This window comes from Hylobates moloch, unplaced genomic scaffold (genome assembly GCF_009828535.3).
Source record: "Hylobates moloch isolate HMO894 unplaced genomic scaffold, HMol_V3 SCAFFOLD_1, whole genome shotgun sequence".
Lineage (NCBI taxonomy): Eukaryota > Metazoa > Chordata > Mammalia > Primates > Hylobatidae > Hylobates > Hylobates moloch.
This window is the reverse complement of record NW_026652276.1, coordinates 78,089,212-78,106,592: the sequence shown is the minus strand read 5'-3', so window position 1 is coordinate 78,106,592 and position 17,381 is coordinate 78,089,212. Positions and strand designations below refer to the sequence as shown.

Genomic DNA, 17,381 nt, shown 5'->3' with positions numbered 1-17,381 from the left:
TCATGTATAGGAGACATTTCATTCAGTTATACTGGCTATGTAATACCTTCACAAAAGTAAAAATCAGAACATTTCTAGAAATGGAATACTTACTCCACACACAAAAGAGAAATGTATTAAGTTATTCCACTCTACTCTGAAAATGTTTATCATTTAGAATTTTAAAAACACACATTTGGTGGTTATTTTTCTTCTTTCTCATATAGCCACCCAGTGAGACTTCACGTTCTGAAATACAGATATTTTCTAACTTTTATGGTACTAACAGCATTTAATAGAAATTCATGCCTCTGGCGAGATTACCTTAAGCAATCTAATCGCGGTCACCCAGCACGTCCTACTCTGCTCTTCTTCTGCACAGAGCATTTTCAGGTCTCGGGGCCCTCCCGCTTTGTTAGGCTAGAAGGCCACAGCACATTGTTTATCGTTAATGCATATCTTGAAGGTAACACCTGTTGAAATAAAAGCCACTAAAATTCTCCTATATATAAGAGAAAGCTGTCTCTTTTCAAAAGCAATCAAAAGAAACTCAAGCTTACCTAAAAGGCTGAGGCTTGCTTTATTCATCTATCAAAATATTAAGCCTGTACCTTAAAGCAGAATCCATAGTTAGTCGGTGCTCCATGTTTTTTTTTGCCTGCCAGTGACACATAAATATCACTATTGCCAAATTCGCTGAAAAACTGCAAATGCCGCGGTTCCTTAAAAAAAAAGTATTGAAATGGACACATATTTTTGCATTATCTTTTTTGTGTGTTTGTATTATATAATTTATACCTTGGGCAAAAACTTATGACCAACAGAAGTTCAGCATGATGCCACAAAAATAAAAGGAGAAAAAAAAATCTAAGTTACTATATCTTTAATTAACCAGGAGCTGGATACAATTTTATTTGAGAAGTGAAAATTTTGTTTATAATTTAACTTCCAGTAATACAAATACATTTCTGTTTTAAACTGCCGATTCTCTTTAACCACCATTTCAAGGAATCTGAGAGAGAAAAAAGTTAGCAAAGATTGGCTTTTGGAAATGTATTCCTCATCCAGCTTTCAAATAATGGTAGCTCAACAAAGGGGAGAAGGTTGGTTTGAGCTTCTATTGCAGTTAGAGAAGATAAAACAGAACAAGACAATGATTCCTGCTTCATTCACACAGTCATCCCTCACATTTGTGTACAGCAGAACACACCACAGGAAGCAGCGACTGCAGGAATCTCTAACTTTACTAAAGGAAAGAAAGAAAGTCTGTACAGATAGATGAGTTCAGGGAAATTAGCTGGCAGCAGAATGTTTCTGATTTTCAACGCAAAGTGGAATCATGAACAGCTATTTCTTCTCTGGGAAATCCATGAGATTTAAAACTGGTCATGGGAAATCACTAGGTCATATTATTCTGTGATAGGTTAATAACTTGGAGAAGTGCTTAATTCTGAGGTTGAATGTATAATCAAAACTGACCAAAATGCATTTGTTCTCTGAAACCTTGCTGCTAGTAGTGTGGTCTCAGACCAGCAGCATTGGTACCACCTGGGAGCTTGTTAGAAATGCAAACTTTCAAGGCTCATCCCAGACCTCCTGAATCAGTATCTGCATTTTAACAAGATCCCAGGTGATTCATAAGCAGTAAAATTTGAGAAGCAGTGGAAAAAAAAAAAACATCCCACAGAAGACCACACTGAGCAAAACGGGCAACCCCATTCAAATCCAAAAACCAAAAGAATCTTTCATTGTCATTTACCCGTGTTATTACACCTCTGATAACTGGCAGACCAGAGTTTCTCTGTATTCACTGTTCTTAAGCATTTTAATCGAATGAATGACTGTAGTTTCTAACACCATTGGAGAATGAGACAGGAAAGAAAATTGTTTTAAAAAGACCCAGAATAGGACCCTTGGAAAAAGGTAGGAGGAAAGAGAAAGGTACACTTATTGCCCTGGCTTTAAAAATCTTATTCCCTGATAGAAACTAATTTGCTGGTAAAAAATGTTTGATTTCTAGTAAGATGGAATAAAATCACTCCTGTCCACTGATGCTGTAGAAGTCAATATAGTTCAGATATTCAAACAAGAGTAAAAGGTACCTCAAGAAACACTGGAAGGCAGTAAGAGGTATGATGAGTTTTTTTCTCTTGATTTTTGTTCCACCACTGCTAAGGCTTATGGCACTATAAGGCTATGAAGTTGAATTGGCATGGTTAGCAACATGTAAGTATGTGTACATTTGTACATCTCCCCATGTGTACAGACATGGGGAGGTGGAGAGAAGGGCACATAGAGATTTCTCTGTAAATATATTCATGACCACATCTTTAAGATTTGCAGCAGTGGTTAACTAAATTTAGAACTAAAACCAATCAAGACCTGCTCAGAGAAAAGGATAGGAAATGGTTTCTTTGCCAGGTAGAAATGCCATATATGACATTAGGAGGGGCAGAGCAAGATGGCTGAACAGAAAGCTCTACCTATCCTCCCCCAAGCAGGAACACCAAATTTAACATCTACACCAAAACAAAAGCACCTTCCTAAGAACCAGAATCAGATGAGCACTCACAGTATCTGGTTTTAGGGGGGAGCCCACTACCACGAAGGGTGAGTCTCAGTCCTGCTGCATTCACCACAACATGACTGGAGAGCCCTTAGGCCTTAAGTGAACATCAGCAGTCCCTGCAGTACTCCCTGGGGCCTTCGTATCACCGAAAGAGGCACTGAAGGAGGTAGGAAAAACAGTCTTAAATTGTCAGTACCTCCCCTCCCCTGTTCCTCAGCAGGAGAAAGAATCTGTGTACTTGAGAGAGGGAGAGCACAGTAACTGTGAGACTTTGCATTGAACTCAGTGCTGCCCTGTCACAGTGGAAAGCAAAACTGGACTGAACTCAGCTGACACCTACCCATGGAGGGAGGATTTAGACCTGCCCTAACCAGAGGGGAACCGCCCATCCCAGCAGTTGGAACTCCAGTTCTGGCAAGCCTCCCAACTGCGGACTAAACTGCTCTGAGGCCCTAAATAGACATGAAAGGCAGTCTAGGCTGCAAGGACTGCAACTCCTAAGCCAGTCCTAGTGATGAGCTGGGATTGGAAGCCATGCACTTGGAGGGCACACAAGCTAGTGAGCAATAGCCGGGGTGGCTACGGGAGTCCTTGCACTACCCTTCCCACAACCCCAGGCAGCACAGCTCGTGGCTCCAAAAAGAGATCCCTTCCTTCCACTTGAGGAGAGGAGAGGGAAGAGTAAAGAGGATTCTGTCTTACATCTTGGATACCAGCTTAACCACAGTAGGACAGGGCACCAGTCAGAGTTGTGAGGCCCTCGTTCAGAAAGTAGCTCCCAGATGACATTGTTAGACACACCCTGAGCCAGAAGGGAACCCACTGCCTTGAAGGGAAAAACCTAGTCCTGGCAGGATCCATCACCTGCTGACTAAGAGATCTTGGGCCCTGAAGAACCAGCAGTGATATCCAGGTAGTAATCCATGGGACTTGGATGAGACCCTAAGATAGATCCTAAGATATGCTGGCTTCAGGTGAAACCTAGCACATTTCTAGTTGTGGTGACTATGGTGAGAGATTCCTTCTGCTTGAGAAAAACAAAGGGAAAAGTAAAGGAGACTTTGTCTTGTGTGTTCGATTCCAGCTCGGCCACAGATGGGTAGAGCATCAGGGTGGTTCTCAGGGGTCCCCGGTTCTGGGCCTCGGCTCTTGGATGACATTTCTGGACATGCTCTGAGTCAGAGGGGAGTCCACTACCATTAAGGGGAGTCCCAGACTTGGTGGCATTCACCACAAGGTGACTGAAGAGCCCTTGGGCCTTAGATGAACAGCAGCAGTAGCTAGCAGTACTCCTTGGGGACTTGTAGTAATAGTGGCCAGAGGTGAGGCTCCTCTGCCAGTGAAAAGCGGGGGGAAGAATGGCAAAGACTGCGTCTCATGGTTTGAGTGCCTGCTAAGCCACAGTAGAATGGAACAACAGGTAGATTTCCAAGGTTTTTTGTTTATTTGTTTGTTTGTTTGTTTTTGTTTTTTGAGACAGTTTCGCTCTTGTTGCCCAAGCTGGAGGGCAATGGTGTGATCTCGGCTCACTGCAACCTCTGCCTCCTAGGTTCAAGTGATTCTCCTGCCTCAGCCTCCTGAGTAGCTGGTATTACAGGCTTGTGCCACCACGCCTGGCTAATGTTTGTATTTTTAGTAGAGAAGGGGATTCATCATGTTGGCCAGGCTGGTCTCTAACTCCTGACCTCAGGTAATCCACCTGCTTTGGCCTCCCAAAGTGCTGGGATTACAGATGTAAGCCACCACACCTGGCTGATTTCCAAGGTTTTTGGCTATGGTCCCAGATGGCATCTCTAGACCAACCCAGGGACTGGGGGAACTTGCTGCCCTGAGAGAAGGGCACAAGCCTGGCAGGCTTCACTACGTGCTGACTGTAGACACCCAGGGCCTTAAGCAAACATAGATAGTAGCCAGGTAGTGGTTCATGAAGCATTATACCACAAGGAAATACATGCACATACATAAGACCCACACACAAGAACAGAAACAAAAGAAAACTGTGTATGAGGGAAAGAAGGAAGCTATGCAAAAGCAGTTGGGGGAAAATATGGGAAAAAGTCAGGTATAAGTATTTTGCAGCTCCATATCTCCTATCAAGACCATTACCGAAACATCTGGTCTCCATCGTTAGCTGTTTTGAGCATTGCCATTTGTTTGCTTCATCCTCAATAAAACATATCCAGAACTAAGATCACTATTTGTCTTCTAAGAGAGTTACCTTCTAGCAAATATGCTATTCCTATTTTTATTTTTATTTTTTATTTTCTATTTCTTAATTTTCTTTTATCTTTAAGAACATTTTTAACTGCTTGCTCTTCTTTGGTATCAGTCAGCCACAAAAATCTGGCCTTTTGCCATTTAATCTTGTGGCCATTCCTTTATTCTCCCCTCACTGCCTGTCCTAGGTTAGATTGCATCACTTCCACCTGGATTAATGAAATGATCATCTAATTAGCATCTGTGCCTATAACCAATTCCCTCTCTCTCTCTACTTCTCTCTCTCTCTCTTTCCTTCCCACTCCTCCCTCTCTGCCTCCTTTGCCTTCTTCCCTTCAGTCTCTTTTTCTCTCTTTCAATCTCTCTCTCTTTGATCTTTTAAGCTCCCTGTGACGAAACTAATCTCAAGATACTCTTTTGGTAATTTCACTCCCTTGTTCAAACACTTCAATGGCTTTCTGTAGTGGGTTGAATAGTAGCCCCCCCAAAAAATATGCCCATGCGCTAATGCCAGGAAATTGTAAATGTAACCTTAATTCAGAAAAAGGGTCACTGAAGATATAATTAAGTTAAGGATCTTGAGATGAGATTATTCTAGATTATCCAGGTGGGCCCAAAATCCAATGACAAGTGTTGTTATAAGAGACATACAGAGAGAAAGGGAGAAGGCCATGTGAATACAAAGGCAGAGACAAGCCATGGGACGTCTGCAGTCATGACTAGCCAAGATAGAAAATCCTAAGACAAATGCAAAAGATCACATAACAAGAATGGAAAAGAAGTAGTCAAATAAATAATGGATGTACATTTCTAGTATGAAAAAAAGATGAGTTTGCAGATTGAATGTGTGTGCTGAGAATCAAGCAAGATTTAGCAGACTATATTTCAACACACCTAGTAATATAGCAGGGAAATTACTGCACACCAAAGTTTATAAGAATGTTTGAAAAATTGCTAGAGAAAAAAGACAGTTTAACCCATAAAGAAGCAATGGTGCTGTCATTGACAACTACAGATGCATGAAAATAGAATAACAATAACCTCCCATAAAAACTCTCAAAAGAATTTTTACTTGAAAGACACCAATGCGTTGCGTAAAATGTCAACACTTGCATGCCAAAGACTATATAACAGAATGGACATAGACTAGACACAGAAACCAGGTGGCACTGTAGAATACACATATATGTTTAAGTGATAATGTATGTGCATATGAACTTCTGCACATGTATATCTATGTAACCATTAGATAGGCAAACATATAAGCATGTAGCTAAATATATCTATTCATTCCTGATGACAGCATCATAACTTCCTCTAGGAATTTACAATGTATGTAAGGAGACAAAATAACACACACAAAATAACTAAAGAGAAGTAAAGGAACAGGAGGCAGGACGAACTTGCAGCTCCCACTCTGACAGGCAGAACAGCATGAGGAGACTCACATTGTGAACTTTTGCTCCAAGAACTACCACAGGAACATACAAGGAAAGCCAAGAGAATCCACAGACCCTTTGAAGGAAATGGATTGCTGCTGCAGGGCCCCCAGAAGACAGCCAAAAAACTGTGAGTACCCAAAGTGTGAAAAGGGGGATCGTCCACCCCTGAACACACACCCTCACTGGGGAACCTGAAGGTCCAGAACACAGGAGAAGGATTTGACATTACCTGCAGCTGATACAAATTCAGAGTTGCACAAAATACAGGGTAGAAAAAGCAGCAGGAAGAGCCTGTGGGTACTCTTGGTCCCCGGGGAAGCCTTTTCTGACTTTCTCACAGGGGTCCCTGGGGAGAGCTGCCAGAGGAACTTGGAAAAGACCACAGAGAGAAGGAAAATTCCAGCTGAACTTTGTAACAATTTCAACTGACTCATTGTTTCCTAGACAGAACCTGGGCGAGGGGGTGAATCAGTAGTGCAAACACAGTACAGAAGCCTTGGCAGGTGGGGAGGTGCAAAACCTGAAATCCCTGCTTGCCTTCTCAATTGGGAGGCCGATTGCCTGAGGCAAGTTCTCAGCCCTGTTCACCTGCTGCCTGGAAAAAATACTCAGTGCTGTTGATGGGGCATGTTGGGAGCTAAACTGAACTTCTGGGCTGAACAGGAGCTGGGTGAGGCCTGCAACTGCCAATTTTCCACCACTTCTCTGGTGACCTGCATGATGCAGCAGAGGCAGCCATAATCCCCCTGAGAACATAACTCCATTGGCCTGAGAACCACACTTCCATCCCCCACAGCAACCGCAGCAAGCCCTGCCCAAGAAGAGTCTGAGCTCAGACATGCCTAACCCTGGCCCACCTGATGGTCTTTCTCTACCTGCCCTGGTAGCCAAAGACAAAGCATCTTTTGGGTGCTCCATGGCACCATCCACCACCTGATCCTCCCTGTACTACTGCAGCTGATATGCTCTTGACAGCGCCAACTCCGGGCTGGAGGCCAACCAACACAAAACTAGCACAATAAACAAAACTACAATTAAGGACCCTCACAGAGTCCACTTCACTCCCCTGCCACCTTCACTGGAGCAGGTGCTGGTATCCATGGCTGAGAGACCTGAAGATGGTTCACATCACGGAACTCTTTGCAGACACTCTCCAGTACCAGCCCAGGGCCCGGGAGCTCCACTGGGTGGCTAGATCCAAAAGAGAAATAACACTCACTGCAGTTTGGCTCTCAGGAAGCCACATCCCTAGGGTCCCTAAGGGAAGAGGGAGAGCACCATATTAAGGGAGCACCCTGTGGCACAAAAGAATCTGAACAGCAGCCCTTCAGCCCCAAATCTTCCTTTTGACATAGTATACCCAAATGAGAAGGAACCAGAAAAACAATACTGGTAATATGACAAAACAAGTTAATTCATACCCTTAAAAGATGATACTAGCTCACCAGCAATGGATCCAAACCAAGAAGAAATCTCTAAATTGTCAGAAAAAGAATTTAGAAGATTGATTATTAAGCTCATCATGAAGGCACCAGAGAAAGGTGAAGTTCAACTTAGTGAAAAAAAAAAGCCATGATACAAGATATGAAGGGAAAAATCTTCAGTGAAATAGATAGCATGAATAAAAAACAATTACAACTTTTCGAAATAAAGAACACACTAAGAGAAATGCAAAATGCTTTGGAAAGTTTCAACAATAGAATCAAAGAGGTAGAAGAAACGACTTCAGAACTCAAAGTCAAGGCTTTCAACTTAATCCAACAAAGACAAAAAATAATAATAATTTAAAAGATGAACAAAGCCTCCAAGAAGTTTCGGATTATGTTAAATGACCAAACCTAAGAAGAACTGGTGTTCCCAAGGAAGAAAATAAATCTAAAAGTTTGGAAAACATATTTGAGGGAATCATTAAAGAAAACTTCCCTGGCCTGCTAGAGATCTAGACATCCAAATACAAGAAGCTCAAAGAACACCTGGGAAATTAGTCACAAAAATCATCACCTAGAGAAATAGTCATCAGGTTATCCAAAGCCAAGTCAAAGGAAAAAATCTGAAGAGCTATGAGGCAAAAACATCAGGTAACCTATAAAAGAAAAACTACCACGGTGGCATGTGCCTGTAATCCCAGCTACTTGAGAGGCTAAGGCAGGAGAATCACTTGAATCTGGGAGGCAGAGGTTGCAGTGAGCCAAGATCATGCCACTGCACTTCAGCCTGGCAACAGAGCGAGACTCAAAGAAAAATAAAAAAAAAGAAAACCTACCAGATTAACAGCAGATTTCTCAGCAGTAACACTACAGGCTAGAAGGGATTGGGGCCCTATCTTTAGTCTCCTTAAACAAAATAATTATCAGCCAAAAATTTTGTATCCAGTGAAACTAAGCAGTCTTTTCCAGACAAACAAATGCCGAAAAAATTCGCCACTACCAACCCAGCACTACAAGAGCTGCTGAAAGGTGCTCTAAATCTCGAAACAAATCCTCAAAGTACACCAGAATAGAACCTCTTTAAAGAATAAATCTCAGCATTTTGGAATGCTGAGGTGGGTGGATCACTTGAGGGCAGAATTTCGAGACCAGCCTGGCTAACATGGTGAAACCCTGTCTCTACTAAAAATACATAAATTAGCCTGGCATGGTGGTCCTTGCCTGTAATCCCAGCTATTTGGGAGGCTGAGGCAGAAGAATCACTTGAAGCCGGGAGGTGGAGGTTGCGTGAGCCGAGATGGTGCCCCTGCAATCCAGCCTGGGTGACAGAGCAAGACTCCATCTGTATTAGCCTGCTTTCATGCTGCTGATAAAGACATACTTTATCAGCATGAAACTGCGGAATTTACAAAAGAAAAAGGTTTAATGGACTCACAGTTCCTCATGGCTGGGGAGGCCTCACAATCACAGCAGAAGGTGAAAGACACATCTCACATGGCAGTAGACAAGAGAACTTGTGCAGGGAAACTCCCCTTTATAAAACCATCAGATCTTGTGAAACTTATTCACTATCACAAGAATAGCATGGGAATGACCTGCTCCCATGATTCAATTATCTCCCACTGAGTCCCACACACAGCACATGGGAATTATGACAGTACAATTCAAGATGAGATTTGGTTGGGGACACAGCCAAACCATATCACCATCTTACAAAAAAAGAATAAAGCTCACAGCTCACAAGACCTATAAAACAAAAACACAATGAGAAAAGAAACAAGGTATTCAGGCAACAAATAGCACAATGAATAGAATAGTACCTCAGTACCTCACATCTCAATACTAACATTGACTGTAAATAGCCTAAATGTTCCACTTAAAAGATACAGAATGGAAGAATAAATAAGAATTCACCAACCAAGTATCTGCTGTCTTCAAGAGACTCACATAACACATAAGGACTCACATAAACTTAAGGTAAAGTGGTGGAAAAAACATTCCATGCAAATGGACACCAAAAGAGAGCAGGAATAGCTATTCTTATATCAGACGAAACAGACTTTAAAGCAACAGCAGTTAAAAAAGACAAAGAGGGACATTATATAATGATAAAGGTGATTGTCCAGTAGGAAAAATTCACAATCCTAAATATATATATGCACCTAATCCTGGAGCACCCAAATTTATAAAACAATTTCTATTAGACATAAAGAAATGAGATAGACAGCAACACAATAATAGTGGGGGATTTTAATACTTCACTAACTGCACTAGACAGGTCATTAAGACAGAAGGTCAACAAAGAAACAATGGATTTAAACCATACCTTAAAACAAATGGACTTAACAGATATTTACAGAACATTCTACCCAACAACTGCAGAATATACATTCTATTCATCAGCACACAGAACATTCTCCAAGATAGACCATATGATATGCCACAAAACAAGTCTTAATAAATTTTTAAAAATTGAAATTATTTCAAGTACTCTCTCAGAACACAGTGTAATAAATTGGAAATCAACTCCAAAAGGAAACCTCAAAATCATGCAAATACATGGAAATTAAATAACCTGCTCCTGAATGATTGTTAGGTCAATAATGAAATCAAGATAGAAATGAAAAAATTCTTTGAACTGAACAATGATAGTGACACAACCTATCAAAACATCTGGGATACAGCAAAGGCAGTGCTAAAAGGAAAGTTCATAGGCTTAAATGCCTACATCAAAAAGTCTAAAAGAGCACAAACAGGAAACCTAAGGTCACACCTCAAGGAACTAGAGAAACAAGAACAAATCAAACCCAAACACAGCAGAAGAAAAGAACTAACAAAGATCAGAGCAGAATTAAATAAAATTGAAACAAATAAAACAATACAAAAGATAAATGAAGCAAAAGCTGGTTCTTTGTAAAGATAAATAAAATTGATAGACCATTAGCCAAGATTAACCAAGAAGAGAGAAGACCCAAATAAGGTCAATTAGAAATGAAACAGGAGATATTACAACCAATACCAGAGAAATACAAAAGATCATTCAAGGCTACTATGAACACCTTTATGCACATAAACTAGAAAACCTAGAGAAGATGGATAAATTTCTGGAAAGATAACCCTCCTAGATTAAACCAGGAAGACATAAGAACGCTGAGCAGACCAATAACAAGCAGTGAGATTGAAATGGTAATAAAAGAAACCACAGTGAGATACCATCTCACACCAGTTAGAATGGCCATCATTAAAAAATCAGGAAACAACAGGTGCTAGAGAGGATGTGGAGAAATAGGAACACTTTTACACTGTTGGTGGGACTGTAAACTAGTTCAACCATTGTGGAAGTCAGTGTGGCGATTCCTCAGGGATCTAGAACTAGAAATACCATTTGACCCAGCCATCCCATTACTGGGTATATACCCAAAGGACTATAAATCATGCTGCTATAAAGACACATGCACACGTATGTTTATTGCGGCACTATTCACAATAGCAAAGACTTGGAACCAACCCAAATGTCCAACAACAATAGACTGGATTAAGAAAATGTGGCACATATACACCATGGAATACTATGCAGCCATAAAAAATGATGAGTTCGTGTCCTTTGTAGGGACATGGATGAAACTGGAAAACATCATTCTCAGTAAACTATCGCAAGGACAAAAAACCAAACACCGCATGTTCTCACTCATAGGTGGGAATTGAACAATGAGAACTCATGGACACAGGAAGGGGAACATCACATTCCGGGTACTGTTGTGGGGTGGGGGGTGGGGGGGCGGGGACAGCATTAGGAGATATACCTAATGCTAAATGACGAGCTAATGGGTGCAGGGAATCAACATGGCACATGGATACATATGTAACAAACCTGCACATTGTGCACATGTACCCTAAAACCTAAAGTATAATAAAAAAAAAAAAGAAATTATCAACAAAAAAAAAAGTCCAGGACCAGAAGGATTCACAGCTGAATTCTATCAGACATTCAAAGAAGAATTGGTACCAATTCCATTGACACTATTCCACAAGACAGAGAAAGAGGGAATCACCCCTATATCATTCTATGAAGCCAGTATCACCCTAATACCAAAACCAGGAAAGGACATAACAAAAGAAGAAAACTACAGACCAATATCACTGATGAACATAGATGCAAAAATCCTTAACAAAATACTAGCCAATCGAATCCAACTGCATATTGAAAAGATAATCCACCATGATCAAGTGGGTTATATATCAGAGATGGAGGTATAATTTAATATATGCAAGTCAATAAATGTGATACACCACATAAACAGAATTTAGAACAAAAATCACATGTTCATCTCAATAGATGCAGAAAATGCATTAAACAAAATCTAGCAACACTTCATGATTAAAAACGTCAGCAAAATTGGCATAGAAGGGACATACCTTAAAGTAATCAAAATCATCTATGGCAAACCCACAGCAAACATTATACTGATTGAGGAAAGGTTGAAAGCATTCCCCCTGAGAACTGGAACAAGAAATGGATGCTCACTCTCACCAGTTCTATTCAACATAGAACTGAAAGTCCTAGTCAGAGCAATCAGACGAGAAAAACAAATAAAGGGCATCTAAACTGGTAAAGAGGAAGTCAAACTGACATCGTTTACAGATGATATGATCGTATACCTAGAAAACCCTAAAGATGCCCCCAAAAAACTCCTAGAACTGATAAATGAATTAAGCAAAGTTTCAGGATACAAAATTAATGTACAGAAATCAATAGCTCTGTTATACACCAGTAGTGACCAAGCTGAGAATCAAATCAAGATCTCAATCCCTTTTGCAAAAGCTGCAAAAAAAAAAAAAAAAAAAAAAAAAAAACTTAAGAATATACCTAACCAAGAAGGTGAAAGAACTCTACAAGGAAAACTACAAAACATTGCTGAAAGAAATCATAGATGACACAAACAAATGGAAACACAACCCATGCTCATGGATGGGCAGAATCAATATTTTGAAAATGACCATACTGCCAAAAGCAATCTAGAAATTCAATGCAATTCTCATCAAAATACCATCATTGTTCTTCACAGAACTAGAAAAAAAAATCCTCAAATTTGTATGGTACCGAAAAAGAGCCTGCATAACCAAAGCAAGACTAAGCAGAAAGAACAAACTTGGAGGCATCACATTACCCAACTTCAAACTATACTACAAGGCCATAGTCACCCAAACAGTAAGGTACTGGTATAAAAATAGGCACATAGACAAATGGAACAGAATAGGTAACACAGAAATAAAGCCAGATACTTAACAGCCAACTGGTCTTTGATAAAGCAAACAAAAAAAAGTGGGAAAAAGGACACTCTAGTCAACAAATGGTGCTGGGATAATTGGCAAGTCACATGTAGAAGAATGAAAGTGGATTCTTATCTCTGACCTTATACAAAAATCAACTCAAGATGGATCAAAGGCTTAAATCTAACACCTGAAACAACAAAAGTTTCTAGAAGATAACATCAGAAAAACCCTTCTAGATATTGGCTTAGGGAAAGACTTCTCGACTAAGAACCCAAAATCAAATGAAACAAAAACAAAGATAAATAGATAGGACTTAATTAAACTAAAAGATTCTGCACAGCAAAAGAAACACTCATTAGAGAAAACAGACAACTCACAGAGCAGGAGAAAATATTTGCAATTTCTACATCTGACAAAGGACTAATATCCAGAATCTACAAGGAATTCAAACAAATCAGCAAGAAAAAAAAACAAAGAATCCCATCAAAAAGTAGGCTAAAGACATCAATAAAAAACTCTCAAAAGAAGATATACAAATGACCAACAAACATATGAAAAAAATACTCACTAATGATCAAGGGAATGCAAATCAAAACACAATGTGATGCCACCTTACTCCTGCAAGAATGGCCATAATCAAAAAAATCAAACAACAGTAGATGTTGGTGTGGATGGGAATGTAAACTAGTACAACCACTTTGGAAAACAGTGTGGAGATTCCTTAAAGAACTAAAAGTAGAACTACATTTTGATCCAGCAATCCCACTACTGGGTATCTTCCCAGAGGAAGTCATTATATGAAAAAGATACTTGCACATGCATGTTTATAGTAGCACAATTCACAACTGCAAAAATATGGGACCAGCCCAAATCCCCATCAATCAACGAGTGGATAAAGAAATTGTGAGATAGATAGATAGATAGATAGACAGACAGACACAGACAGACAGACAGACAGACAGACAGACAGACAGATAGATAGATAGACAGACCATGGAACCATAAAAAGGAATGAAATAATGGCATTCCCAGCTGCCTGGATGGAACTGGAGACCATTATCCTACGTGAAGTAACTCAGGAATGTAAAACCAAAAATCATATGTTCTCACCCATAAGTGGGAGCTAAGCTATGAAAATGCAAAGGAATAAGAATGATACAATGGACTTTGGGGACTCAGGGAAAAGGTGGGAGGGGGGTGAAGGACAAAAGACTATACAATGAGTAGAGTGTATTCTGCCTGTTGACGGGTGCACTAAACTCTCAGAAATCACCACTAAAGAACTTATTCAGGTAATCAAACACTACCTGTTCCTTAAAAACCTATTGAAATAAATCCATCAATCAATAATAAAAGAGCAATAAATAACTCAGAAGAAACATTTTATTAACTGTTCTATTATTAACTGTTCTGTTCTGTTCTGTTCATGTTGATCAACAGAGATTCAGAAGTAGACAAGATCAGCAGTATGACCTGGGGTAAAAAGAAAAGGTATACACTACATTAGGCTTCAAACTCTGCAGCCAAGGATGAGGAGAAAGGAGTGAGGACAAAGGAGTAATATATGTTGTACTGAAATAAGATTATCCAGACTCCATCAAAGATACTACGTTGAAACCAATGTGAAGTAAAGCCGAATAGTGTTTAAATAATCACGGCAAAGGTTTTAAATCAAGAAAATCAAAGACCAACCTTTGAATCAAGTAATAAAGTAATAAATACAACAAAGTAAATGTGTTTTAACTTACAGCTTAATATGTCAGTCATAACACATCATGGATACTTCAATTTACCTTTGATGTTCCTTTAGTAGAAAAATATAAACCAGATCTTCTTAGAAAAAAGTAAATTTTTTTCCAAGACTTCTTTCCCTGTTCTTTCGCATGTAAGAAACCATGAATTTCAGGATATGTGCTTGAACTCAGAAACATCTGAAAGAAAATTTATATATTTTCAAACTATGATTAAATCAATGATATGGTAACCTTATACTAATCATATTAAGATTTCAAATATAAACATGTAAAAATCACACAGGATCATAACATATAACATTATGGTAATTAACTATGTGTTTGTGTATACTGCATTGCTTTGATAGTCCTTGGTATATCTCTCTCCTCTCTCTCTTTCTATCTCCGTGTGTGTGTATACACACACACAAACACACAGAGAAAATAAATAAAATAAATCAGAGTCTTTTAAAAACCAGAGACGTTTCAAATGGAGTTCACAAAATATACACTCTAAGTGATAGTACATAGTTATCTAACTACCAAAATTATCAGCTAATTGAATGTCCATTCAAAAAGTTGGACGTCATCTATAGCGTTAAGTCCTGATACACTTTTCATCGTTTTCCATGGTTTTCCCTGAGATTACAGGTTTACCTATTAACTTCATTATGGTATAAGTAAGACCACAATCCTGACTTCAATTGTGAAGCAGGAAGTTGAGCCAAGTTCACCTCCTTGAGGCGAGTAAAGCAAACAAAACTATCTCTTCTTTGTCATCTATGGTTCTCAGTTGTGGGTGGATGTGGCAGGTCATGTTTTCCAAACAGGACGGCAACAATGTCTTCCATCCCACATGCTCTTCTGTAATGTCATCTTACCACTGAATCACAAAAAGGTGGAGTCTTTCTCCACTCCCTTGAATGAGAGCAAGCCTATCATTGCTTTGACCCATACAATACGTGAAAGTGACCCTTTGCCAGTTCTAGGTGTAGTCCTTAACTAGCCTGGTGATTTTCGTGACTTGCCCTTTGGAATCCAGCTGTCACATAAGAAATGTGACTACCCTGAGACCATCACAGGTAAGAAGTCCAATGCAACTGGAAAAGCCCTGCAGGATGAGACACCATGAGACAGACAGGGAGAGAGTAAGTGGGGGAAAACAGGGGAGAGAGAGAGAGAGACCAAGTAGTATCAAACGACACGCAGTCAAAAAACTCTCTTAGAAGGGGACCTTCAATCCCCAGCACTGAGTCAACGTGCCTCAGAGATGACCCACCCAGCTAAATTCTTCCCAGATGCCTGTCCCACAGATTGTTGGCAAAATGTAAACGGATACTTTAAACCACAAAGGCTTGGAATAGTTTGTTACACGGTAATAATTAATTGATACAGTAGGCATGTGTTGGTCAAGAAAATGAGAATGAAAAGGAATAGCTCAACTGAGTGGTTGTGTTCAGCATCCTTAATAAGACAGTGGAAATGCATTAGTGTCTCATTAAAAAAAAAAAAATAGAAATCCCTCTGAATAAACAAATGGAAAAAATCTGAAATAAGGGAATTTATTAACTAAAATAGTGTAACACATTTTAAAAGGCTACTAAAGGAAATGCTGATAGTAGATATTTATGTTTTTTAAAGTAAATTACTAAAAGAAATTTAATTTAATGAGCCACAGATACTAATTAATTGACATGCAAAACAGGCAAATAGGTTTTTTAGTTTGAGTGCTTTCCAAGTTATTAAACCAAACCAATTAAATTTTAAAAAGAGAGTCATAGAGGTCACACTAGAAAAAGAAGAAACCCTTTAAAAAGTGGAAACATTGCCTCAGTGGAGAGAAGAGGTCAGGGGCACATGCAGGACTATCTGATTCCAAAGCCTATGATTTTTCTTATTTTTATAATTTAACATTAAAGCAACATAACTGTGCTACAGGAAGACTTGCAAAAGGAGGTGGAATAAAAACTCCATCCCACCACTGTGTTGTAATACAGTGGTGAAGCATTCAGAGGGCTGAGATCTGAAAGTCCTGGGGCACAGCTGCTGCTGCCATTTACCTAACATTTTGACGGGGTGTCTCTGTAAAAACCCAGGAGCACAGAAGCAGCTTTTAGAAAAATCTCTGGGGACTAATCATGTTTCAAAAATATTCTGAAGCACAAAAATGAAATATAACCTATTAAAAAGCCCACAGAAAAATCCATGATAGCTCTGCCAACCTAATATTTTTAAGGTCAAACAATACTGGAAATACTAAAAGTTGTCTTCATTAAAGATCAGGGAATACTGAGTGGGTTTGGGGATGCATGGGGCTGAGCTCAAACAGCAACCATTATAAAGACATTGCTCAACATTAACCTGTAAAAAACAACTGTAGAGCTTCTGATGTAAAATCTACAAATCTATCAAAAATTAAAGAAAATAACCGAAATTATTCATTTATTGTAATGACAATGACTTTGACAATAACCATTTCAAGCCACTGCCAGTTTGGAAGAAATGAGTCCAATAGACACAAAAATAAGGAGATTTTTAATTAGATAACTAGTATTCTGAATTCAGCTAAGAATATTTCACAATTCTATTCAAGGATTTCCGTAACAGCTATTACAAACGCTAGTGAATACATTTGCATCCTGTATCTTTTATCTCCTTTCATTTATTTGCTAAATATTTTATTACAAGTAGGATTGAGGGTGTTTATTATGAAAGCTAATACTGAGTATCTATTGGTAAA

The 17,381-nt window shown here is 39.3% G+C and overlaps 1 protein-coding gene across 2 annotated transcripts in view; it reads right to left on the bottom strand.

Annotated features, from left to right (window-relative positions):
• GRB14 (growth factor receptor bound protein 14) overlaps positions 1 to 17,381 on the bottom strand; it is a 127,522-nt gene that overhangs the window by 15,666 nt on the left and 94,475 nt on the right. For both annotated transcript variants that reach the window (XM_032755553.2, XM_032755554.2), the window contains 3 exons: positions 14,702 to 14,839; positions 591 to 701; positions 304 to 399 (listed from right to left, as the gene is read on the bottom strand). In XM_032755553.2, coding sequence (XP_032611444.1) covers positions 304 to 399; positions 591 to 701; positions 14,702 to 14,839 — 345 coding nt within the window. The remainder of the gene's footprint in view (positions 1 to 303; positions 400 to 590; positions 702 to 14,701; positions 14,840 to 17,381) is intronic.